Consider the following 25488-nt stretch of genomic DNA (forward strand, 5'->3'; position numbering starts at 1 on the left):
CGTATTAAACTACAAATTATTTGGACATTGAATTGTGCATGTAAAATTTTGATGTCTACAATATGGTATTTGTCACTTGCATTGTTATATAGGAATATCCATGTTATCTTTTTTCTACCTTTTTTTACATGCTTTTAATAAATTTAAGTTGTTGGATTCTTTCTATTTCTTTGATCGAGAATATAATTTTTTAAATATACAAATTTACCTTCATAAACAACTTTTAGGTTATATGTTGATTAGATTTCTTTCCTTGAATTGATCAAGTTTTCGGGTTTAGAAGGTTCTCTGACATATATCAAATTGTACAACATGTATAATTAATTTGTATTTATAATTATTCATTTTTTTAAATTATTTTTTTTTTCTTTTGAAATTAGAGGTAAAGATTTGTTTGGTTTGTAAGAAGTTGACTGAGGATGTTTTTTATTTTTTTTTAATTGAATATATTTTTTTTAATTTTATCCTTTAATATTTTATTGATTGATGTTTTTTTATATATTCTTAGATCAATTAAAAATGTATTTTAGATATTATTTTGTTAAATTTTAACTTTGTTATCAAGTAAGATTATAAAATTATTTTTCAGAATATTGGCATACGTTTTTTTTTTAGAGGCCATCATGATCAATGTTTTTTTGTTTAATTCAATTTATTTACATGGTTACATGTTTTTGCTATCATATAGTTGAATAAAATGAACTTATTTAACCCTTGTTAAAAATAAAAATGATCTAAATCACAATGTAGCGTAAACCATCAATCTAGGCAGATATAATATATTGTTATATTGATCTTGTTTATTTTTCTTATTTTCTTGTGTAATTTGCCCCTGTATTGGTCTTCATGCAACAATGAAAGTTTTACACATATTACTAATAAAATATCACGTGAAAGATCAAAATAGGATAGCTACTAGTGGATTTGAAGAAGAAAAAAGAGTCAACTATATGTCCACTTGTAAAATAGTCCTTAATTATTTTTCCTCAATTTTAATTTAATAAAATAAATATCTTTATAAAAAAAACAAGAAAATAAAGCAAAAAATCCACATGTATATATATATGACCAAAAATAGAAAAAATTGAAAATTCTCATTGGGGTATCAGAGAAAAAAAAAAGGAATCAATTATAAAAGATAAAAAAAAAAAAAGGTTGGCAGAAAGAAAATAATCTCTAGGTGACTTATAATATAATATACTAGCAACTTGGCCAATTAAAAAAAGAAAGAAAAAGAAGAAAGGTTCTCCCCCACATGTTCGATAAAGTAGATTGTCTGTATACACTTCACTATATTACAAAACAATTAAAGCTCAGGCACAGGCTAACGCAAGAAATTACTCATTCGACATTTCCCCATCCAGCAATCTCCTTCTTCCATATCGAACTTTCCTTTCCCATACTAGCTTCTCCTCTCCCTCTCTCTATAAGTCTTTAACTGCGATAGTTTCTTTCTGCAGCAGCTTGTACAGTAGTTGTCTGGCAAAAACCAGCACGTATCATGTATCAACAGCCGTCGTCGTCATCCTCGTCGCCACAAAAACCTACGGTCCCAAGTGGGCTGACCAGGTATGGCTCAGCCCCAGGGTCTTTTTTAACCAGAGCTGTTGATTCAGTCATCGGGGTTGACCGTGAACTCTCTGGCCTTGGATCGACTTCCCTTGTGGGCAGTCGACAATACTTCTCTGGTGACTCGCCCTCGGTAACCTCAGAGTCAACTTGCAAAGTCAACCCTTCCAGCTGCGATCCAAAAGCACCCAAAAGTGGTGGCAGTAGCGGCAGTTTGCAGAGGTCGTACGGCTTTAATGAGGTAGCACATGGTGCTGGATCTTTGGTGCGGCAGAGGAGCTCACCTGCTGGATTTCTAAGCCATCTCGCCACTGAAAATGGTAAATATATATTGTTTTGAAAAAAAAAACTGTATTGTTAGTCATTTTCTTCTCTGGATTAATTAGCTGGAAAAGACTTGATAAATTCTTGATTTTGGGATCTACTATTTGTTTTTTTTCCCTTGAAAAACAAGGACAGAAGTGAGAAGAATCTTTGGTTTAGGTGGATAGATCCCAGAGTTGCAATGGCTTCCGTGTCCTTCCACTCACTTCATATCTCTTATTTTCTTTATGAACAAGTGGTCTGGTAAATAAGCATTGACAAAAATGTAAATAGCAATGTATCTCACTGACAAAACTACCCTTTAGTTTGATGTGCTGAAGGTCTAGGAATTGTTCTGCTTACAATAATGTTCACATGTACACTTTGCAGGCATGGAGAGTGGTTGGGTGTCTATGCCATGTTGGTAGCTTATGGATGATAAGTTATTCAATTAGTTCTTGGATTCATTTGATTGGGTGGGGGGGGAGGGAAGTCTTAGCATTAATAAGCATGCAAGGTTGAGAGACTCTGTTTCCTTTTGCTTATTTATCATGCATATACCAAGATTAGGCTTCTTTATTACACCACTGGTGACCACTCTTGATGCATGTTCTTGTTTATTGCTGTGCATACACCAAGACATGGGTTGAATGCTGACTCCCCTTGATTATATTTATGCATAATATCTCACAAAACGTTCTACAAAATGTATACATTCTTAGAGTATAGTTTGTAGTGTAGCATATTAGCTATAGGTTACGTTAAAGAAAATCAGGGAAAACCTCAAATTAGTCCCCGACTATGAATTGATTCGCGATGTAGTTCCATAAACTATTGATTTTCTCAATTGGGTCTCCAAAGATCACGCGTTTTTTCAATTGCGTCTTCTGTTTAAGATATTCTACCTTTTTTGACGGAATCTTTATTCTCGAAATGGTGTCGTTTTATTGTATAGCATGAGTAATGTGGACGAAAAAATTGGTGGACATAGATGGGGGACTCGATTGAGGAATGTCTAATACTTTGGAGATGGAATTGAAAAAAATGATATCTTGTGTACTCGATTGAGGAATTGGTAGACAGTTGAGGACTAATCTGAAGTTGGGAAAAAACAAGGTTGTATTAGTTATTTGAGGTAGAATTGTTGGAGATTTATAGTTATGTTCCTGCCTATTACTTTAGAAGGCAGCTAGCTCCATGCGCTATTTATTTGTTCTTTAATGAAAAGAAAACAACAAGGGAGTGAAATGAAACATCAAATTTCATGTTACCAGGCAGCAACTAGGACGGATTGTACTGACTGACAATGACTCGGTTCTGTTTTGAAGACAGAACATTATCAAATACCAGGAAAGACATGGAGTTGAATAAGATATGGTCTTGGTCATAAATGAGACGGATGCTTTCTTTTTTGAATGATAAACAAAGAAGAGAAAAAGAAGACAGCTACTTTTCTGTGTACCAAACCTTACTCCCCACAGGTTTTTGGACTGCATGTAAAAGTGGACTTCAGGAATTATGTTGTAGGGTGTGATCTGTACGTAATCAGTGTTAGGATTTGCCTATTTCCATCTTGAGGCACATCATAGAGAAAAGCTTAATTTAGAGGCTAGAAATTGTAGTTGGAAATCATAATGGATGAATAGAAAAACCGAAGTTTATGAATGGATACTCTCCCTGAAATCATTCACGCTGTCTGTGGAGATTAAGAATCAGGTCTGGAACATACACTAAGAGTTTATTTATTGATATGATATATAGATTTGTGAAATATATAACACTTCTAAACTACTTATATCTTCGGTGGAAGCATGGGCTGCAAAAACATCTTCTACAATGTGCCTATGGATTACAACGGCTGACTGTGTTCCCTTTAGGTGCTTCTGTACGGAACTTCACAGTTTCAATTGCTTGTTTATCTTACTAATAACCGATTCATTAGAAAAGAAAAGGGACTAGATAAGGAAATCAAGTGTAATGGAGCTGATCAGACATTAAATGTTGCAATGTTGTATCTTCAAACTATAAAAGTTGTTTTAATCAAATGATCTTGCCTTCCATTTGCAAGATCTCAGTTCCAGAAGTGAGAGCCATGATGGAAATGTTTGCCTCTTGTGCATAAAGAAGGAACGTGATAATAGCACATGTGAAAATGTATTCCTAAACCTGAAACTGTTGTTGATTTTCGAATTTTGTTGCAGAAATGCAGAAATAATTAACCGAATGAAGAATTTTTGTACAAATGTTCCTAAGATTATACGCTTAAATTACAGTAGTCCCACTTAATTTTCAAGCAGGTTATACCGTCTAAAGAACTCTATTCATACCTCTGGAGCCTCTGGAAGTGACGCCTGTGTTATACTGTTATTCTTCTCTTTAGGATTGAGGCTTAGAGAACCTGTCTTGAATTGTATATCTTTGGTTTTAAATATCATCTCTTTTTTTTTTCCAATCTAAATAGGTGGTTTCTCAATTACAAGGGAATCTGGAGGCTATAACGCTCACAGTGGCCCTGGTGGTGGCCACTCGGTATCAAGGTTGAAGCCTCAGTTGAGCTTTACTAGGCAAGAGTCTCTTTCTCAGATATCTGAAGTTAGTGAGAATGTTGTTGAAGGCATTGGCTCTGACAATAACCACCAGAACTGCACTCATTCTTATTCTGCTGCTGGCTTTGGTATGGAATCTTGGGACAATCCAAATTCCATTGTATTCTCTGGACCCCCCTCGAAACAAGCTAGGAATGGAGATGGAGACATTTATAGCTGTTTCAATGGCTTAGAAACTCAGGTACTAAAGTTATTTTCTGAAGACTTGTATGTCAGGAAAGTCATGGAAATGTGGATAACTTGGTGTTCCCTGGCCTTAAAAACACATGCATTTGCATGTCCATACCACACCCCTGCGTTTTCTGGTTACTTGTATACATACAAGCCAAGGGTAATTGTAAGTACATACAATTACATAGTTGCAAACATCCTACTCAAACAAATTTTTATTTTGCCGAGAGCAAACTGGTGCACGCACATGGCATATTTCACACGGATACTTGTTTGCTCAAATCATAGTCTGGTGTGCTACACTCTTAGCCTGACATTCATGTAACAAAACTTATTTGAGCTCGCATATTTTTTTTAAATAGGCAATTCTCTCTTGGCTGGTATAATATGCTTAAAGTTATATTTTGCAGTATTTTTTATTATTATTATTATTATTATTTCTCCATCTAGTATATGTATCTAAGTCATTTTTCATTCAGTTTAGCCTGCCTCAGACAAGTCTTGAGATAGAAACAGTGGAGAAGCTGCTACATGTTCCTGAAGACTCTGTTCCTTGCAAAATCCGTGCTAAGCGTGGCTTTGCCACTCATCCAAGAAGCATTGCTGAAAGGGTTAGTAAAGTTTATTAACTTTTTAGGAGAGGAATTATAGAAGTTGCATAAAGATTGCCTTCTTGCCATTGCATTATTTGTAATTTGAGTCCACTTTGCAAATTAGGCCATCACATGGTGAATTGAAGTGAGCTTTTTCAATACAGTCCTGACCTGCTCTTACATGCGAATACCTTGATTTCATATATATGAACATAGATATTCCAGAAACAATACCTTGTTATTGGAGTAAATATTTTCAGATGCACACTAGCAGAATCGATCGAACTTACTTGTCTAGATATCTAATTAATACATGATATAGCTTACATAGCATAAAGTGCATGGATTATTGTTGAACATAAACAGTGTTTATTGTGAAGTCTATTTATTTGTTAATGTTACAGTTGTCCAAAAAGTTAGGTGTTGTTTTGGAACTATGCAGTAACTCATGTCTGGCATGTTCTTGCTCCATTACGCACAAGGGATTGATACATAGATAGTTTTCTCAAAATGAAACACCAGATTCGGTGACAAAATTGGAAAGAAAATTCAGAACATCCAATTGCATTGTGTGATGTTTGTCTTGCTGAGTGATGACAAGGAAGAGCAAACACCTAGAAAGTGAAGATAATTTTGCATGTCTCAAGGTGGTTTTTGGCTAGGCACCGGCAAGGTTGTTTCATGACTTAAAATACGAAGTAGGGTTGTCACAACCCGAATTCCGGGTCCATCATCGGCAAAGCAGGTGGTGCCATGAGAACACCCCACGTACGCTAAGCTTCAAACATACTTCTTATAAAACAAATTATATAACTTTTCGCAACATTTTATAAATTTTCAAATATTCTTCAAAACCAATAAATTCAAATAATACTTCATAATACTTATTACAATATAAAAAACCAAATTTTAAATAAAACAGTGTAATAGTGGAGCACTTTAAAGCATCAAAACAAGATAAAGGAAAGTCTCGTGGAAACAAGTAAGGCATACCAATCAAAAACGAAGAAGCAGGAACTCTCAACAAAGTCAATCTGCTAATAGAAACTAACTTGAAAATAATATTAAAAAGAAGAGGTGAGTTCAACCAACTCAGGGAGGGAATAACATTTAAAATACATCATAGATACAATAGAAGAATAAACTAATATATATATATATATATATATATATATATATATATAGAGAGAGAGAGAGAGAGAGAGAGAGAGCATATGGTAGTGAAATACATGTCATATAACAAATGACAAATGAAACTCTAAGGTTCTCATAACAGATGAGGTTTGTGGCCCCGGTCACTTTGGGATGATCGGTCGCTATAGACTAGTACCTATCTCACCAGCTAAGTATACAGAAAACCATGTGCATATAGACTAATTACTCTCTGTTAGTATGGAGTTTCTAATAAATATTCTGATATCAGAACATAATATATATTCATATAATTATTAAAGCAACTAAATGTCATATCGAATAGAATTTAATTCAACAGAATGAATACAAATTCAAGAAACTAATGAGTACTCGAAAATAAATCACCATATATATATATTCAAGAATGTCATTCATACTCATCATATAATCAACATGCATAAATTATTTATATTACATGCATATTTAAAATTATCTTACTCACCTGAAAAACAGAAGACTGATAAGGATCGCTAGGATAATGCCAGTAGAACCTATAATGAATAGAGAAAATACTAAAAAACAACTTGAAGTAAATAACATAAACGATTACAATTCTAATATTAGAGACCAAAACGTAATTATAAAATCGAAATAGTTTCATCCGATCAATCCTGAACATGTACCAAACTGACCGAACTTAAAAGAACTGATCAAATCCCACTGCTCGGTCAATCGGTCAGCCGATTGATCAGGATTTCAAAATCCCAATCTACCAGTCTTCCAAAAATTTACAATTCATAAAAAATTCTAACATGTTTCTCACAAACCCATAACAAAAATCAACCAATTTAACTCAAAACACAAACTTCAAATCTCTAACATCTTAAAATCAAACTTAACCACTATAATCAAGCATGAAAACATCAAGATATTACCTTAGAAACCCTTATCTCCAACTTTCACTTCTTTCCTTTCCCTTCTTCCTCTCTTCTTCTCCTGTTCTCTCTCTCTCAAAGAAATGATCTCTTTCTCTTTATTTATTTTTTTAACCTCATATATATACGTTGGAAGACTTTTAATACCTCTCCTGCAAAATGCAATGTATTAAGAATAAAGGGACTGATCTACATGCTGCATGCATACTCCTGCTTGTCCTTTACCCATTCAAGTTTGCCAATACTCACACTGTGGTTTCACCAAAAAGAACAAGACCAATATCTCATTTGATCAATCTGCAAAGATGTGGGTCCATCTTCTTTGCATTCCCTTTAATAAAACCAGCATAATGAGAAGATGGACTATGCGTAAAGGATGAAGGGATGTACAATCCTGGCGATTCTCTTTTGTTGTTCATTAGAATTTGTTCATAAATAGCAGCTTAGAAAATTCTTTTACCATGAGATTTGCAGTCATTCACTGGTGCAGGCTATGCTTTGCTGGTGTTTGAATTTTGTTGTGGATCTATAATCGTCTTCTTCTTTTTTTTATTTAAACCAGGAGAGAAGAACCAGAATAAGTGGGAAACTGAAGAAACTACAAGATCTCGTTCCGAACATGGATAAGGTAATAATGTGGTATTCTTTTCTTCACACATCATGGAATCTTCTTTGAGTATTGGTATTTGTCATAAAGTTCCTTCACTAAATTCATTGAGAGATAATGCACTCACACACAACCCTGCCTTGTGCTGGCATGGATGGCCTGACTGGTTAAGGCCAGTTAAAGATTCCATGATGACATTAACTTGATCAATCAGTTATATTTTGTGAAGTATATTGATCATGGCCACGGGGGGTTTTTCTTTTCTTTTCTTTTTGATTTTTGTCCGATGGGCCTATGCCATTGGGGAAGCCTATCCAAATTTCTGAATCCGTTTCCAATATCTTTGAGGACTCAAACTCGAGACCTGGTAGTGGAAATCCTAAGTTTTAACTACAGGGGATCCTTTAAGTTGTGTTTGGTTAGTTTCACACAACAAAAAGAATAAATACGAAAGGGATAAATATGTTGGTTTGGAGGCATGGAGATAGTCAAATAAATTTGTTGTTGTGATAGTCAAATAATTGAAGAAATAATCAAACACCAATTACATGATACCTTTTCAACTCACACAAAAGAAGAAAAAAACTTGCAAAACATTTTCCAGGATTCCAAATACAGTAAATTATGAAGAATGTGTTGTATGCTGATTTTCTCAACAACTTGCAGCAAACAAGTTATGCAGACATGCTGGATTTCGCAGTGCAGCATATCAAAGGCCTTCAAAATGAGGTGGAGGTGAGTGAAACATTTACACCATGATCAGATAGAAATGATGGCTAAATCGCAATGGCAAATGGTTGTTTTACTTATTGCTGGTCTTCCCCTAATCTTCACTTGATATTGCTTGTCCATCTCATACAGAAACTCCACAAAGAAATGGAAAATTGTACCTGTGGATGCGAAAAATCAACCCCATGATTGTGTGAAAAATGGGAGCCTGGAGCGATGGGCAATTCTTTGCTCTGTGTGTGAAAAATCATCACTTCACGGCAAGGCAACCGAAAGTTAGATTGTCTATTAGAGCACCATGATGTTCGGCTGAAATGGGATGAACGTTGACCCGACATAAATGTGAAAAAAGTTTTTGATTCAAGGAATCTGAAGGCAGGGACTCAGGCAGGCTAAAGTTATCTTACCAAATTTCGGTTAACAACCGTAACGTTAGGGAATCAAACCCAAAACTGTATATAGTGGAGTGATATTGTTGACTTGTAGTTTAATCAGAAATGATGCATGTAAAAATGCTGTTTAATTTCCCCTTTTTTGTTTTCTTGGTATTTGAGAATTGAGAGCATAGTTATCAAATCTTGTCGGGATGGTCCAAGATTTGGATAGTAGATTTGCCTGGTCAACTAATGTATCAATGAGTGAGTCAACAGAGTGTTTGGTGTTGTCTGGTGTTTGTAAGTGTGGTAATTATTATCTTTTAAAGTGTTTTGTATTTAAAAATATATTAAAATAATAATTTTTTATATTTTAAAAATTATTTTTATTATTATTATTATATCAAAACAATCTAAAATCATACTAGCAATAAGCATGCTTTAGATTTTAAATTCTAAAATCTAACCTTGGTTAAGTCGCTAGCCACCTTGACAAACGCTAGCCACCATGTATGGTATAATCATGACCAATAATGTCAATACTCAAAAGCAAAGCTCCCAAGTGGGTGCCCAATAATCCCCACAATCAGAAAACCATAAATAAGAGTTTTTATATATATATATATATAAATTTGGAAAATAGCATTTGAAAAACAGAAAATAACTAAGAGTATTTTTTAATAAAAAAAAAGAAGATATAACCTTGGTACGCATGATAAAAATTTGGAAAACTGATTTCTAAAGAACAAAAAATAGAATCATAAAGAGTGAGATCAAAAGAAGAAAGCAAATGGAAATCAAGAATGCCTCTTGAGAAAATAATAGAAAAATATAAAACAAATCTATCAATGTCTCGATTTATCTTTTTAAAAATATTTATAAATACTTAATTTAGTAGTTACTTGCCATTTAAGATTATAAAATTTTTTTTATATATAAAATATCAAATATGCATGTTGTTTTAATGTGATTTTTTACATAAAAAATCAAAATGTAAATTAAAAAGCCTATATAAGTAAGATCAAGATATTTTATAATATATAATGAAACATGTATTTGATTGTGTTTACAGAACTTATTTATTTAAATAAATAAAAGATAAATTTATACTCTAAAAAACTCATGACTTAAAAAATAAACACAAATGAAATCAACTGAATAAACTTATGCCATAAAAAAATATTACGCAAGGCCGAACACATCTGCAATATAATTTTAAAATGAATATTTTTTATTATAAAAAATAAACTTCATTTTAAAAAAATATATATTATAGATGAATTAGAATAATACCTTGAAAAATAAAATAGAAACAAAACAACTAAAAAAACTTATATTAAAAAAATATGCAAAAATCGTAATCTAAATCATGATATTAGGATAAACCCATAGAAAAAACTTAAAAATAATCACAAAATCAATAATAACAAAACTATGGCGGAACAATAAGAACGTACAAAGCCAAATTCCCAACAAATTAAATGTTCAAAGATAAAATCAGGAAAAAATTAATTACACAAAAGGATCGAAAAAAATGAAGGTGAGAAAAAATATTAATTAGAGGGATAAAAATTTTCAGTTGGAGGGTTTAATTGAATTGAAAAATAGCTTTAATAAAACAAAAAAAATCAAAAGAATGAGGGTCAAACTAAAAAAAATAAAACAATAAAAAAATTGATTAAATGATGAAATTGAAAAAAAAAACTTCAACAAAAGTGCCAAGGAAAAAATTAGAAATTATAAAAAATAAGGACCAAAATGAAAAATCAAACATATGAGAAATTAAAATTGAGGGACTAAATTGAAAAGAATAAAAAAAATCTATAAATGGAAAAGGAATGAAATAAGAAATTAATAGAATTATGACTAAAATTGAAAAGTAAAAAACAAAAAGGACAATGATATATGTTACCTGTCAGGAGAGAGAGAAGACGGAAAAAAAGCATACGAAAACTTGTGACAATTCAATTACTATTAGCTGCCACACGTCACAAAAAAAGCTTAATTTTTTGAACCAAAGGGTGCAAAGTTAATTTTACTATAGCCCAAGATATATTTTAGTATGGATTGGATTCCAGTAAAACATCTACGCCATTTAGTTTTTTAGGTAATGTATTTGATAATTTTATATATATATAAAAATCTAAAATTTGAATCTTATTGACTATACTTTTTCCATTATAATAAAAAAAGAAGAAGAAGATCACTATTTTGTACAGCAAGATTTTTTAAATCTAATGATTAATGGTTGTCTATTTGATAAAGTGTGAGATTTGAATGATATTGGCTCTAATTCTCCCAATCATAAAACCATAGAAAAGGGAGATCTCTATTTCATAGGACTTTCTATCAACATAATATTACATTTTATTTTTTATAATAATTTTTTTAATTACAGTCCTCCATTTTCCAATGCCTTTAAAACTTATTTTTTAAATGAAAAAACAATATTGTTTTGGAAAAAATATCCTTTTAAAAAGAAATTAATTAATTAGTAAACTTCTGAAATCTCATCAAAATCAAGTTCTAATTTAAAAAGATTTCGGGTTAACTTATCGGGCGATACAGTCCGGTTTTGTAATAGTGAGAAAAAGCATGAAAAAAAAAAAAGTTCCCTTAAAAAAATATGAATAAATGATATGATGAGTCCACTACATGCGCAGTATGTCTGTGCCAGCTTAGCTTGGGCTGAAAACACACATTCATACCCCTCCACCACTCTTTCCCTCTCTCTCTCTCTCTCTCTCTCTCTATATCTCTCAAGCCACATCCATCTCCAGCAAGCAGAGAATTATCAAAACGGCAAGCATGTCATCGGACGAAGAAGGGGGAGAGGAGTACCTGTTCAAGATCGTGATCATAGGGGATTCAGCAGTAGGAAAATCAAATCTGCTTTCTCGATATGCAAGAAATGAGTTCAATTTACATTCAAAGGCCACGATAGGAGTGGAGTTTCAGACCCAGAGCATGGAAATTGATGGCAAAGAAGTTAAGGCTCAGATTTGGGACACTGCTGGCCAAGAGAGGTTCAGGGCTGTCACTTCTGCTTACTATAGAGGTGCTGTCGGTGCTCTCATTGTTTATGACATTAGTCGCCGTACTACTTTTGATAGTGTCGGTCGATGGCTTGATGAGCTTAAAAGTAAGTAACGTTTTTCACCCCTCCCCTTTTTTTGTGAATTTGATGACAGCCCATTTTTGTTTTTGTTGTTTTGTTTTGGGGTTTTGGTGGATTTGGCTGAAATGCACTTTGTGGGGGTAAAAAGGTTGATCTTTTGGTCAGTTGTAGTTAGATCTGAGGTTGGAATGATGGATTTTTCAATGAGACTTGAGTTGGAAGAAAGCTATAAATTGATCTCCTTTAGAAAAGTCACTAAATATGGTTGTTTTTGAGCTTATAAGTTGTTGCCATATCTTTATATTGTTCTTTTTTTTTCGAAGTTGCATATTCTATGGATGGTATTGGCGTGGCATGAACTTCTTGGGGGTTATTATTTTCCTATTATGTTGCTAAAATTGGAAAATTTTGTCCTTGTTAGGCCAACTAGTGATTTGGAAGTGCAAGATCTCATATTCTGATGATGATAATTTTCTTTCTTTTCTTTTGGAAGGCAGGGTTACAAGTATAAACTTTAAACGCTTAAAGATTAAAGCAGCTCATTATGATTTTCAGGTTGAGTCAATGTGATTTCATCGATATGAATTTCCATGCCTAGTTAGCTTGTATTTTAGCGGGGGGGGGGGGGGAATGCTTCACAGATAATGCAAATCAGCTCCTGATCACATACCTCATTCGTGATTGCACACATTATATATTTGTTTTTGTGTTTGCACATGATAACTAACATCTTGCATTAGCAGTGTAATTGGCTGATCTTAGAATATACATTTGTCCCAACAATCCTAAAAAGTCCCTGATTAGCATTTTTGTTGACATCTAAATTGATGTTGTAGTGCTCTTTCTTTTTGCTCAGTTAATCTTATTTCAGGAATTGATTAGTTCTTCTATCTATTGTTAATGTCTTAATGAGAAAGGTGGACTTGATTCCATATTTACTTGGGAATCAGAAATTTTGAAAGCAAAAATTGGTAGAAGTTAAGGCTCTGTGCAGATTGCAAGACGCATTAAAGTTCAATTAATGGCCCCACAATGCAAAATACCACACAAAAAAAAAAGAAAAAAAATATAATGATAAATCTGAAAATAGAAGGTTTAGAGGGTATTATTGATCTATGTTTTCCTTTTTGAGGAAAATATATATATTGTTACAACTAAGGATCAACTTCAGATAGCTTGTTGATCTTGGCGTATATGTATGCTGGGATTAAAGTAAATTTTAAGCTGATTTTAAACCAAAGCAAATGATAAAAGCATACTGGAGTTTACCAAGAGTTTAAGTGCAGAGTCCACCAAAGAGCTCATTGGGTTTGATTACAATTTATCATCTCTCTTTTTTATTGAAATAATATTAGAATACAGCTAAGCCAGCTAGTGTCGTACAAGAATATAGAGCCTAGCAGCAGTATGTAAGAGGAAATAATTAACAATGAATAACAAGAACTAGAGCCAAACAACCAAAATCTAAAAGCATATCTAATGATTCCCAAAGGCTGTCTAACTACACAGGAAAGTACAATTGGCTTTATCATTTCAGGCAGCTTTCTTTGAAGGTATCACCTAGAAAATTCTGACAGTATGTTCATCATTTAGTTCTGTTTGAGCCAAATTTTATGTAAACTCATTGACACTAAATTATATCTTTTATTGCTTTGACCCAAATATTTTTGGTCTATCTTTCCTGATTCCCTCTCCTACTATTTCAGTCCCATCACTCTTTCTCACCTGTGCATCCATAAGATGCACATCTTTTGAAAACAAACTTTGTTGTCTCTGGCCTGAAGTTTTTTCATCAACAAACAGTAATTTCCTGTTTGAGAAAAGGTAGGAGAATCTATTGAAGACAATAATTAATGAAGTCAACTGAGCCAGACATGTATTTAACTGATGCAGGTCATGTAAAAAAATTTGATCTTTCAGGTCAGCAGCAATTTGCATGTCGTTTCTATATTTCAGTCTTATTTTCAATACATGTGGTTAGGTTGTGCAGAGAACATGTAAGTTTGTTTGGGTGCTTTACATAGTTTTAATGTTTTACATTGGTGGTTGTTATTTTGGTCATGCAGATGTGTTTGTACTTTATTGTTTCATCTTTCATCTCTAAGCTTAAGACAATATAGCTCTCCTTTTACAGAGATAAAGGTTCAGATAGGGATGTAAATTAGCTTATGTGTAGGACATATAGTGAAGTATATCAAAACTTAATGGATGGTTTAATAGAATGTGAATTGAGTAATTCTTTATCACTGCTTGCGTGCTGGCTGCTTCCATCATAAAAATACCATGCACCACAAGTTGATTACGATATTATAGCCTTGATAATCTGGTATTAGTGGGTCTTATTGGAGTAGTTAAAAGTTATAACGTGTGGAGTATCATCAGATAATGATTAATTAATCCTTTGGGAATTGCTATCCAACACATCAGGACAAATCAATTCTTATGCCTATGTCCACAGTAATGGCCTAAACCTGAAAGCAACAACGGATTATACTGGATAAGTGACAGCTCAAAGAGTATTTAGTGATGAGAGTTAGAATCCTGCTGGAATAGGTAAATCCCTGCCTCTTTGGAAAACTATTCAACTGACAGAAAAGAATAATCATATACAGAAAGGGTTGGGATGGGGAGCGCAACCAGTTTTTTGGTACCAAAGAACTTTTAAATAGACTAAGTTCAAACACGGTACCTTTGTCTACCGTCAAGAGGCCTAATTCTTCCTTAACTCCTGACTTGTGAGTATGGCCAAAATCATCATGTCTACATGTGATGTTATGTTCACAAATTTGATTATGAATCATGCTACAAATCATAAAATCTACCACAAAATAGCACAAGCACTTGCAATGGTACAATTCTGTATTATACAAAATGTTTTGTCAATTAAGACTACAAGAGTGTTTGCAACTTCATTGTTTGTTGAAGATGTCATTTCTCTTTGTACTTCCATAGGGAGCATCATGAGTATGAAATGTTTAAGTACCGCAGCCATAAGATTTGGTGATTAGATGAACTTGATTCCATTATGTTAATAAAAAATTGTAGGTGTCCATATTTTAGAGTTTTGCTATCCATCCTGAAATATTCATCTCAAATGAGTTTCCTGAACAAAATCAACCATTAACGGGATGGACCTAACTGATGACTCCCATACAACACCAATTATCAAGTGGCTGACATTGTTCAGAAACCCAATTCTGGATGGATATTTTGGGATGAATAGCCCTACTCCTTGTGCATCACATCTGCTCTGCATTAGAGTGGAATATAGAAATAGCATGTGTTCCCAAGCATGCTAGAGTTCATATCATGCCTTATTCATCCTTCAACATGATGAATAAAGACGCAGTGCTTTGAGCATCGAGCTTCTAACTGGAGAGGAATAGTTGCATGAGAAACAATTTACTCATCCCAGATTCTCAATGTCTGCGTTTTCTAAATTTTGATTTTATAAGCAGTTTCAATGCGGTGCAGTTCCCCTATCATTGTACATGTTGAGCACTCTGGTATCTTTTATTATCAAGAGTTCTCTTTAAATGGCAACAAAATGCAGTTTTTAGCTTGGCCTGGGATTGGCTAGAAATTGCAAAGAGTTTATGATACTGATTTTTATCGTTTTCTAGATGTCTCAAGATTCATCTGTATTCTTTATCCTTTGCATGTATATCTAGCCTATCTGTTTGCTTCCAAGGGATCGCTTTCTTCCTGATCATGGCCTTGGATTTTCATAATTGCCTATCAGTTTAAAATCACCTTTTGAGCTTAACTGAAACATTTCTGCAGCCCATTCTGATACAACTGTAGCAATGATGCTGGTTGGGAACAAGTGTGATTTGGAGAACATCAGGGATGTTAGTGTGGAGGAGGGCAAAAGCCTTGCCGAAGCTGAAGGGTTGTTCTTCATGGAGACATCTGCCCTTGACTCAACAAATGTTAAAAAGGCTTTTGAGATTGTTATTCGAGAGATATATAACAACGTGAGCAGGAAGGTCTTGAATTCTGATACATACAAAGCTGAATTATCTCTGAATAGGGTAACCCTTGTTAACAATGGGAGTGACTCCAAGCAAGCCCAAGGCTACTTTTCCTGCTGCTCCAGGTGATCTCCGTTCGTCTCATGTCTTGCAAGTGTACAAGTTACAGGATTTGACATGGTTGGCATGTTGATTCAATTTGGTTGGGTGGTCGGTTTGTTTTATTTAATTATTATGACTTCAGGGCTTTATTAATTGCAAAATAAGTTGATATTTATAGCAATGAAATTGTTTAATTCAAGGTAAAAGAAAGGATCAAGTTTTTCTGTGCTTTTGATAGCAGAATCATGTAATTGCACAAGATAAAGTGGACGGTCATATTCCTTTGTGTACTTGTAATCTTTAGTGGAAATGTTACACGTAGCTTTTAAAATTGTTTCCTTCTATTTACCAGCACCTGCATCCTTTCTCATCAGAGGAGCCACAGGGATGCATCCATTTGCTTATTGAACCCTATTTTGTTTCTTTTAAAATGTCCTGGAATATTCATCATGCCCTCACTTCATCTTCTCTCATCTCCCTCTTTCTTTCGTCTTTCTTTTCTTGTTTTCCTTTTTTAAGTCCCTTTTAACTACGCAATTATGTATTACTTGTAGTTGTTCTGTTGAAGGGTGTGGCCCCTGGCTCAGATGGCCAGCCAGCCAGTATCTACCCAAGAAACCATATGTGTATATTTGTTAAGGCAAACCATTTTTGCCTACGCTTAGCAGGTTAAGGTTGTGACTTGGGTTTTCAAATTCGATTTTGATTGTGACTGTTTGAGCAGGGGAGGCAGGGTGATAAGGGTCTTGCAACTGTTGTTCCTCCTCCATATCCAAGTGATCATAACTAACTTGTGCCCAAACTTTTCTCATTCATTTGCCTTACGATGGCAGACCTTGCTCGTTTTTTTGTCTATTTAGAGACAAGAATCAGGATGTGAGATCACATGGCTCGGGAACTGAGAGAATTGACTTTGGTTTCTGCTCCTTGTCAATGCCTCGAGAGCATTACAAGGTGGTCTCAAGACAACTGTGAACTTCTTTGGTTGCCTGGCAACCAAATATCAACCTCATAACTTGACCACGTTATCCAACAACTGTCGGCCAACCCATCCAACCAAACCCAAGATCTTGTGTTTGCTTCCTAATATGTGGGGCAACTAGCTTGCTAGTGGGAGGCTCGCCTGTGTATGGGTTAGTTGGGAACCCAAGCACAAGAAAAACTGAACCCTACCACCACTTCTAATAATTGTAAGTTTATAACACACAGAAAGGGAAGAGAAATCATCAAATAATATAGAAGAACGAATAAAAATATATATATAAAAAAAAAACCCTCAAGTGATCAACCTACCACTATAAAGTGTGATTAAAAGGGGAAAATTCAAGTAAAAGACTAATAATAAGGAGATCAACTAAGATAAGCCGACCCATCATGACTTTAGTGATAATCATCTCAGCTTCTCCAGCTGCACTTTTCAACCTTCTAGAATCATTTTTGCTCCAATGAGAAAAGAAAACGTCCTTTTCAGCTTCTATGTGGGATTGCTGTGTGTGAAGGCAGATGTTGAAAGATAGAGACAGATGAAGGTGATGTGTCTTTTATTTCTTCTTACTTTTTTGCTTTTAACAGTCGTAATGTGCTTTCATGGTTTGCAGAAAGCTTCTAAACCACTCATTGGGATCTCCAATACTTGGCCATTTCAAACCCATTTTTGCTATAGTGGTAGTCCTCAATGGTCTGATCAATTTCTGCCTGTGTGTTCATCACAAAAGGTCCATACTGAACCACAGGCTCGTTAATCGGCTGTCCGGCAATCAGCACAAATCGCAGTGGCTTAGAAGACCTGTTCCACACACTTAAACCATCTCCAGGACCTAAAACCAGGACATGATGAGCAGTTACAGACGAAGAAGCTGGCTTGCCAAAGACCCCTTCACCTTCAATAATATACACAAACCCATTCCATGATTCTGGAATACCTTGATTCATTTGAGCTCTAGGTTTCAGAGTGAAATCCAGATACATTGTTGGTGTCCTGGTATAAACTGGAGACTGCACTCCCATTGATTTCCCTGCTATAATTCTCACTTCAACCCCATCTTTCTCTGCTGTTTTTATGTCATCGCTTAAAAGTTCTTGATACCCTGGTTCAATCCTGCAAAATAGGTTTTTAGATTACTGTTAATTCTGCCTGGAGAATATAGAAGACAAATTCTGAATGAACATTCTGTTTTTTTCAAGATGAACTTTGGAAATATTTTGAAAAGTTCAAATTGCTTGTTGGTGGGGGAAAGCTGGCCTATCTTAAGGGTCAAGGAAAGTAGACATTTTTTATAGAATTATAAGAATTAACCTGGGACAATGGGACATTGACAGACACACACACAATAAAAATGAAGGCGCAGCTAAATTCTCATGAATATTTTAGAAACTAGAAACATAGAATTCGGTGTTGCAAAGAGGAAATTTTGTATGCAGGCCATAAGTTTTTGAAACATAGGAGAATTTGATTGAGAATTAGTAACTAGCAGATGAGTCATAAAGGGTTAGGACACCAGGAGTCAGGTTCCAGTCTTGCCCTTATAACCTTAGAAAAACAGGGGAAAAGAAAGAGAGAGAGATAAAGTAAAAGTAGAAATTCCTCACATTTTGTCCTGGGAAGATAGATTTATCCACAGCTGCAGACCCTTCTGCTCACCTTCTCCAGCAGGCATTTCTGAGTGGATGATACCTCTTCCTGCCGTCATCCACTGCACGACGAACGGGAAAAAAACAAGCTAAGAATCAAATGAAACAAAGAAGAAGAAAGTCAAAGATGTAAAAGGCTCCGATTCATTGCCCCCATCTGAATTCCTTTACCTGCACATCTCCGGTATGGATTGTACCCTTGTGTCCTGCAAAATCCTGATGAGTGATGCCTCCCTGATACCCACAATAATCAAACATTAGTTTCTTAAAATTGATCCAATCCTCCAAAAATCTGATTTGCAAATTGGTTTTGTACCAAAAAAAAAAAAAAACATTACCTGCAGCATGTATGTAACAGTTTCAAAACCTGCAATCCATATTAGAAAAAGAAACAGAAGTAAATAAGATTTCCAAATTACCATACAAAATCTAATAAGCATACAAAAACCCAAATAAATAAAATAAAACATTGATAATGATGGGAATAATTCAAGAACCTCTGTGAGGATGATCAGGAAATCCAGCAGGGGGGGACACTGCAACAACAACCACCACCAAAATACCTTACAATATCAATACCATACAATATTTCTTAAACCAGCTAGACATTGATATAAAACTAACCTGAAAAATCATCCAACATGAGAAAAGGATCCAAGAACTTCAGCTCACTCCTGAGAATCAATATGCCAAAACAAGAGAACCAGGAAATGCATCAAGAAATCAGAAAACCAGAACTGGAACAAATCAAGAAATCAAGAGCACAAGAAGCCATGCATGATTCAAGAAGTACCTTCCAATGCTTCTCCTAACGACAGCACCCTCACCTTCATGTTGGAGCTTGGCCAGGACCTTCTTGGTCACCAATCTGGGTGTGCTGAAACCAGTGGATTGATCTGATTCAGACATGATATTCCTGGTATGGTTGGTAATCTTACTAGCCTTGGCAGTAGTTGTTGGATGTAATCTGAAAAGAAAGTTTCGATATATAGAAGCTCTCATATACTACGAGCAATAAAAAATACTCAAAGAAAATAAGTCTGCGTTTTCTTGTTCTTGTCTTTGGATTTAGTTCTGGGCTTCCTTTAGAAATCAGAACCTCCTCGGCAGACATATATATAGCAAGAGCAGGTGGCTTTGTTTGCCTTTGAGAGCTTGGACACGCAAAAAACACAGAAATAAATATTTAAAAAAATGCAGCTACTCTTTACTCCTTGTATTTTATACGTGATTATAGCTTAGTATTTTAATTTAAAAACCATAATTTAGTATCATTTAACTACGGTTGACCTCACCATTATTTTGTTAAAATCATAGTTATCATAACTGTGTGGGTCAATCCCAAAGTAAAATTATTTTGTTTTTAATAAAAAAAAATCACTTTAGACAAAAAGTTTTCTTAAAAAAAAAGATTTAATCTAGTTTTGACTGGGTTGATTAGATTTGATTAGATTAACATCTAAATCAGTTTAAAACAAAATTCATCCTAGATAAGACTCTGAATCGACGAGTTATTTATTGAACCGAGTTTAATGCAATAAGATGGACAATAGTTGAGGAATTAGGTTATAGGTTTTCAAGCATAAAGGGTTGGATTGTGATATTTTTCAAATCCAGGGACTAAAATGAATTTACCAACACGTTTTTGTTTTGTCGGAGGTGGTTGGTGTAAGTGCCCCAAAGGAAGCTGGAGGCGTGGGGATATCCTTTTATTTTCTCACCTTAGACCAATCATGATGATGATGTCAAGCTCTTGTCATCATGATGATGGCCTGCTTCTTTGCATTTTGCTGCACTTTGCTGCTTTCTAAGAATTTTCTTTTTCTTTTTAAAAATCCACTTCTCTCCTTTCTATTTTATTCACTACTTTTTTTTTTTTTTTTTTGTATGGATGAGATTTTTTTATTATTTTCTCGTTTTCCATGATAAGATCTGATATTTACTAATATTTTAAAATATTTTATCAAATTTATTTTTTTATAACATGTTTGGACTTTTATGTATTTTTATTGTTATTTAAATGATGCAAGGATAACATATATGTTACGTCAATTTTCTTAATATAAATCATTATATTTATATCATTTAATAAAAAATATATAAATCAAGATTTATTACAATATATATATATATATATATATATGAAAAAAAACTACTTACAACGTCTTCTCTTAATATAATCCCAAAATTTATTTGAAAAATAATTTGAAGGTTACTTAGAAGATGACATTTTATTTTTTTATAACATGTTTCGAAGATTTTTATTATTATTTGAATGATGTCAAGATTAGATATTATTTACATCAATTTGATATAATAAAATTAATTTCTTCCATAAAAAAATCTCCTCAGAGTCAAGAATCAAGATGCATCATCGTTTGGTCGAATATGCATTCACACTTCACACCTCCACCGTTTGGTCAAATCAATCTGATTTATATTATATTACATTAATTAATTAATGAAACTTGTTGCTATTAATATGAGAGAGAGAGAGAGAGAGAGAGAGAGAGAGGATAGGCTTTCTGAAATTATTTTCATCATTGCTTAAATATTTATACTTTATGATGCCACAAGATTGTCTAAAAGCAAGTTAAAACTACATTTTAATATTAAATAAAAAAATGTCAGCATATAATCCAAGAAAATCAATTATATTTTTTTAAAGTAAATAATGGGATTTTTCATGCATTCGAAATCATATAATTCAAGAAAATGAATTCTATTTTTTTAAAGTAAATAGTGGGATTTTTCATACATTCAAAATCATATAATTCAAGAAAATGAATTTTTCATTGGACTTGGCCAGTTATGAAAAATAAAGCTAGAGTTAATACAATTGCGACACCTCATTTACATAACAATATTGTATTTAAAATACCTATTAAATTTCAAATAAAAAAATTAATATTTTAAAAAATCACTATTTTTTTTTTAGAAATCTTTAAAAAAATAAGATGATGAGGGTGATGAGGGTGAGGGTGATGTAGAAATTAAAATGCTTTGAATTTCATCCTTTTCAAATCAATAGTGTGAAATCAACTTATTTATAAATTAATAAATTCAAATTAAATAACAAACAATCTAATCAACTTTCATATTCACAACTCTTTATATAATTTATCGGTTGATAAATATTTAGGTTTATTATATCAAGTGCATGCATTCTTGATTAATAAAATTTATGATATATATATATATATATATATAAACTTATACAACTTTAATTAGTACCATCTTCTCCCCCACAGTAGAGTGCATGCACAGGCACAGAGATCATTTACGATAGAAGGAATTTAGCTAATGATATATTCAAGTTTCCTGGATATTTACGATAATTATAAGAACTCTGTCATGGAATCTTCCTCCTAATGAGAAAAGATAGGACAAGGGCTGATGTCGTTTTATGGTTGATGGCTGATCACATTTACCGCCTGTTTTCTACTTTGGTTGGCAACCTCGGAACTGTTTCCCCATGTCTCGTATCTGAACCAACAAACCATGAGAGCTCTGTTTTGGATTTTGTGGTTGGAATCCAAGTTTCCCATCTCAGAAAACAGCACCATCCTTCCTTTTTCATGGCAGAAATGAGAATCTTCCTCTTTTAACCTAACCAAATCCAAATGACATCTATCATCCCTAAGCATGGCGTTTGCTTTGTTGAAGAACAACAAGGAGCCTTGACTTCTCCCATGTATTTAACTAATCACTCCTTTTCTCTTAGAAAATCAGCTCGGGACCCCATACGGATCCTCGGTTAGAAGCCAGGAGGGCAGCCAGCTGTGTTGGACGCAAGGTGGCGGTCAGGTGGCTTCAAACGCCTTGATAAAAAGGGAACAGCAGAGCTCCCACATGCCTAGATCTCTAGTCAAATTGAGTATTTATGACGAGGTTCTGATTTCGCATTTAATTAATGTCAAAAAGATATCCTACTTGATGGTCATCATCATGAACTGAATTTATGCAAATTGGGTAAGGTCACGAGACTACACATGAATTACCCCAAGTCTAGCTAGCCGTGTGAGCAGGGTTAGCCGTGTGAGCCGTGTGAACATAAAAAAAAATAATTTTTTTTAATTTTTTAGTTTAATGGGTTTTTCAATTTTTTTATTTTATCATTGTCAGATTTTGACAAAAACTTTGCGTCATCATCCAATCATCATTACAGTATCAAGTATTCCTTCTGGAAACTATAGTCAATCAATGTTCACGTTTCCATGCTTGTGTCATGGAGCTTGTTTAAAAGAAGTACGGCTTAAAAAAACAGGGAGGGCCATTCTTTTCTTTTTGCCTTTTTCCTCTTCAGAAGGAAGGACTGTCTTGCAGGTTTTTTCTTGTCAAAGTCCGAATAGCTGGTTTTACCCATTAAAAAAAACCAAAAGTGCTCGCTATTTTCTTGTACCATATGAAGAGAATTATTGTAGATTCAACTATTCAAGCAGGGTAATAATAATGATTTTGTTCTTCATTGTTTTTAACCATTTCTTTGACATTGAGTGTAAAATTATCTTTTTAAAGGAATTTAAAAGTTATTTATGGATTATTCAGGATAATTTTATTGTTCAACTTTAAAAATACACAGAAAAAATACTTTTTTATCCTTGAAAAAAAAAAAAAAAAGATGGTCTTTTGTTAAGGGTTTTTTTCATCATTTTCTTTTTATTTACATAGTAAAATAACGCTTATACCCTTGGTTGCTCAGAAAAATGACCTTGCAGAGAGGGGTTTATTTGTCTTTGCATTCTTTTTGTACAGGAAAATTACATAATTAACCTTTGACTTTTCAGATTTTAAGAATAACTTCAGAGGGCATTTTTTTCTTTGCGCCATGGTTGTTTTCTAATAATGGTATGCCATTGGGCTTTTTTTTTGTAATTACTCTTATTAAAATATTAATAAATCAATAAAATATATTGACGCATGCATCAGCGCATCAAAGTCCTTCGTCTCATCCGATGCATAAGTATGTGCGCGGCAATTGAGGTGGCGTGTTTGCCAAGGCGAGCGGCGGTTTGGTGACGATGAGCTTTTTTCTCCTGCCCTTCGTTTCTCTCTCCTGGGCCTTGGTTTTTGTGCCAGGCCTTTAAAAATTTTGTTGTGTCATCCATTTTGTATTTGTTTTGGATTTGATCCTCATTCTTTTAATTTCTATTTGCTTTGATTTTTATGCTTCTTGAAGTTTATTTTTTTTCAATTTCATCCCTCTTCGCATTTAATTTAATTTGATTTTTTATACCCAATATGATCCTCATTCTTTTGATTGCTATTTTTTTATCCTTTGCATTTTTTTTATTTTTTTTATTTTGTCCTTTAGAATTTTAATTCATTTTTTTCAAATTTTGATCCTTATTTTTTTTATTACTCTTTTTCTATCCTTTTCTTCATTTATTTTATTTTCAATTTAATCCCTGGTTAGTTTCTTTCAATTATTTTTTATGCAAGATTTGGTTCTCTTTGTTTATTTTGTAAAAAAAATTATAATTGAGGATTTTGCTTTGTAATTATTTTTGTCTTTTACAGGGTTGTCTCATTCTCATGATCCATTCCACCAGTTTCAATGATTTACCTGGTTTGAGTTTGATATTTTTTTAAAATCCTTTTTAGAATTTTATTTTATTTTTTTCATTTGACATTGACTTATTGAGCTATGAGCTTTGTGATTTGTTTAGCTTTATTTTTTATGAGGTTATCCTCATCTTATATCTCGGGTCACAAGTTAGCTGGGTTAACATAAGTTAACTCGGTTTTTTTAAATTGATTTTTTATTCGGTTTTATCTTTTGCTATTAAATTATTGATCCTTGAGTGTTGTTATTTTTTCCACCTTCATGGATGCGGGGTTATCCCAAGTGTGGGATGGTCAAGCATCTCAGCGTCTCCTCCACGAATAAGCGGCACATCTAGCTCAATGGTGGCCAGAGTGATGCATGTAGTCTTTTTTTTTTTCTTCTCTCCTACTTGATTTTTTTGCTAGCCTTTAAAAAAATAAAATCATTCCCTAGGATTTGTTATACTTAAGATTTCATCCTTATTCTCTTCATTAAAAATTTTAAAATTTAAAATAATTTATGGAATTAAGAGGTTTTTCCAACTTCACTGGTGTTCTCTTTATTGCAATTTTTTTATTAAGAGTACTTTATTAAATTAATATTTTTTAATTTCACTCCCAATAGATATTTTCACCCATAGATTTGGTTCATATTTTTTTTTATTACTATTTGTTTATATGGTTTTTGCAATTGTTTTTTTTTTTGGAAATTTCATCATTCTTTTGTTTTTTCCATGTTAAATCTAATCTTTTTTTATTATTGTATTTCTTTGTCCTTGCAAGATTTTTTTAGATTGATTTTTTTTTTGTACTCCAACATCTAATTGGACGGGTGTTAGGCTTCTTAGTTGAGTCCGGATCTAGAATTTAACAGTTTATAGATTTAAGAGATTGAGTTTTATTTACAAAGTTTGACACGGACTTGGGTTTCCATGGTTTTTTTGCTGTTTTAAAAGCTTCTTTTTCTATCCTTTACCATTATGTTATTTTTTATTTACTTTCTATGAGATTTTTGTAGTCAATTTTAAAATAACATAGGTTGCCTTGCTTCTTTTTTTTTGTCTTTGTTAAATTTAGATTTTCTAAAAGAATTTT

The 25488-nt window shown here is 33.4% G+C and overlaps 3 protein-coding genes across 4 annotated transcripts; 2 read left to right on the forward strand and 1 right to left on the reverse strand.

Annotated features, from left to right (window-relative positions):
* Positions 1-1292: 1292 nt before the first annotated feature.
* Positions 1293-9401, forward strand: LOC7481937 (transcription factor bHLH128). The gene is made up of 6 exons (XM_024595557.2): positions 1293-1889; positions 4334-4659; positions 5129-5260; positions 7874-7939; positions 8585-8653; positions 8780-9401. The coding sequence occupies exons 1-6, from the start codon at positions 1502-1504 to the stop codon at positions 8834-8836; spliced, it is 1038 nt and encodes a 345-aa protein (XP_024451325.1). The 5' UTR covers positions 1293-1501; the 3' UTR covers positions 8837-9401.
* A 2277-nt stretch (positions 9402-11678) lies between these two features.
* Positions 11679-16546, forward strand: LOC7489919 (ras-related protein RABA5d). The gene is made up of 2 exons (XM_002301603.4): positions 11679-12163; positions 15923-16546. Exons 1-2 carry the CDS (start codon positions 11830-11832, stop codon positions 16240-16242), a joined length of 654 nt encoding a protein of 217 aa, XP_002301639.3. The 5' UTR covers positions 11679-11829; the 3' UTR covers positions 16243-16546.
* Positions 16547-17496: 950 nt separating this feature from the next.
* On the reverse strand, positions 17497-19967 carry LOC7489920 (pirin-like protein). 2 transcript variants are annotated; one of them, XM_002302852.4, is made up of 7 exons: positions 19640-19966; positions 19471-19520; positions 19344-19382; positions 19185-19213; positions 19018-19080; positions 18805-18908; positions 17497-18313 (listed from the first exon to the last, which is right to left on the reverse strand). In XM_002302852.4, the coding sequence occupies exons 1-7, from the start codon at positions 19846-19848 to the stop codon at positions 17830-17832; spliced, it is 978 nt and encodes a 325-aa protein (XP_002302888.4). In that variant the 5' UTR covers positions 19849-19966; the 3' UTR covers positions 17497-17829. The 2 variants fall into 2 exon arrangements, with proteins under 2 accessions (XP_002302888.4, XP_024451326.2); XM_024595558.2 differs by lacking the exon at positions 19344-19382 and having other exon boundaries at positions 19640-19967.
* Positions 19968-25488: the final 5521 nt, after the last annotated feature.

The sequence above is a fragment of the Populus trichocarpa genome, chromosome 2 (assembly GCF_000002775.5).
Source record: "Populus trichocarpa isolate Nisqually-1 chromosome 2, P.trichocarpa_v4.1, whole genome shotgun sequence".
In the NCBI taxonomy this organism is placed as follows: Eukaryota; Viridiplantae; Streptophyta; class Magnoliopsida; order Malpighiales; family Salicaceae; genus Populus; species Populus trichocarpa.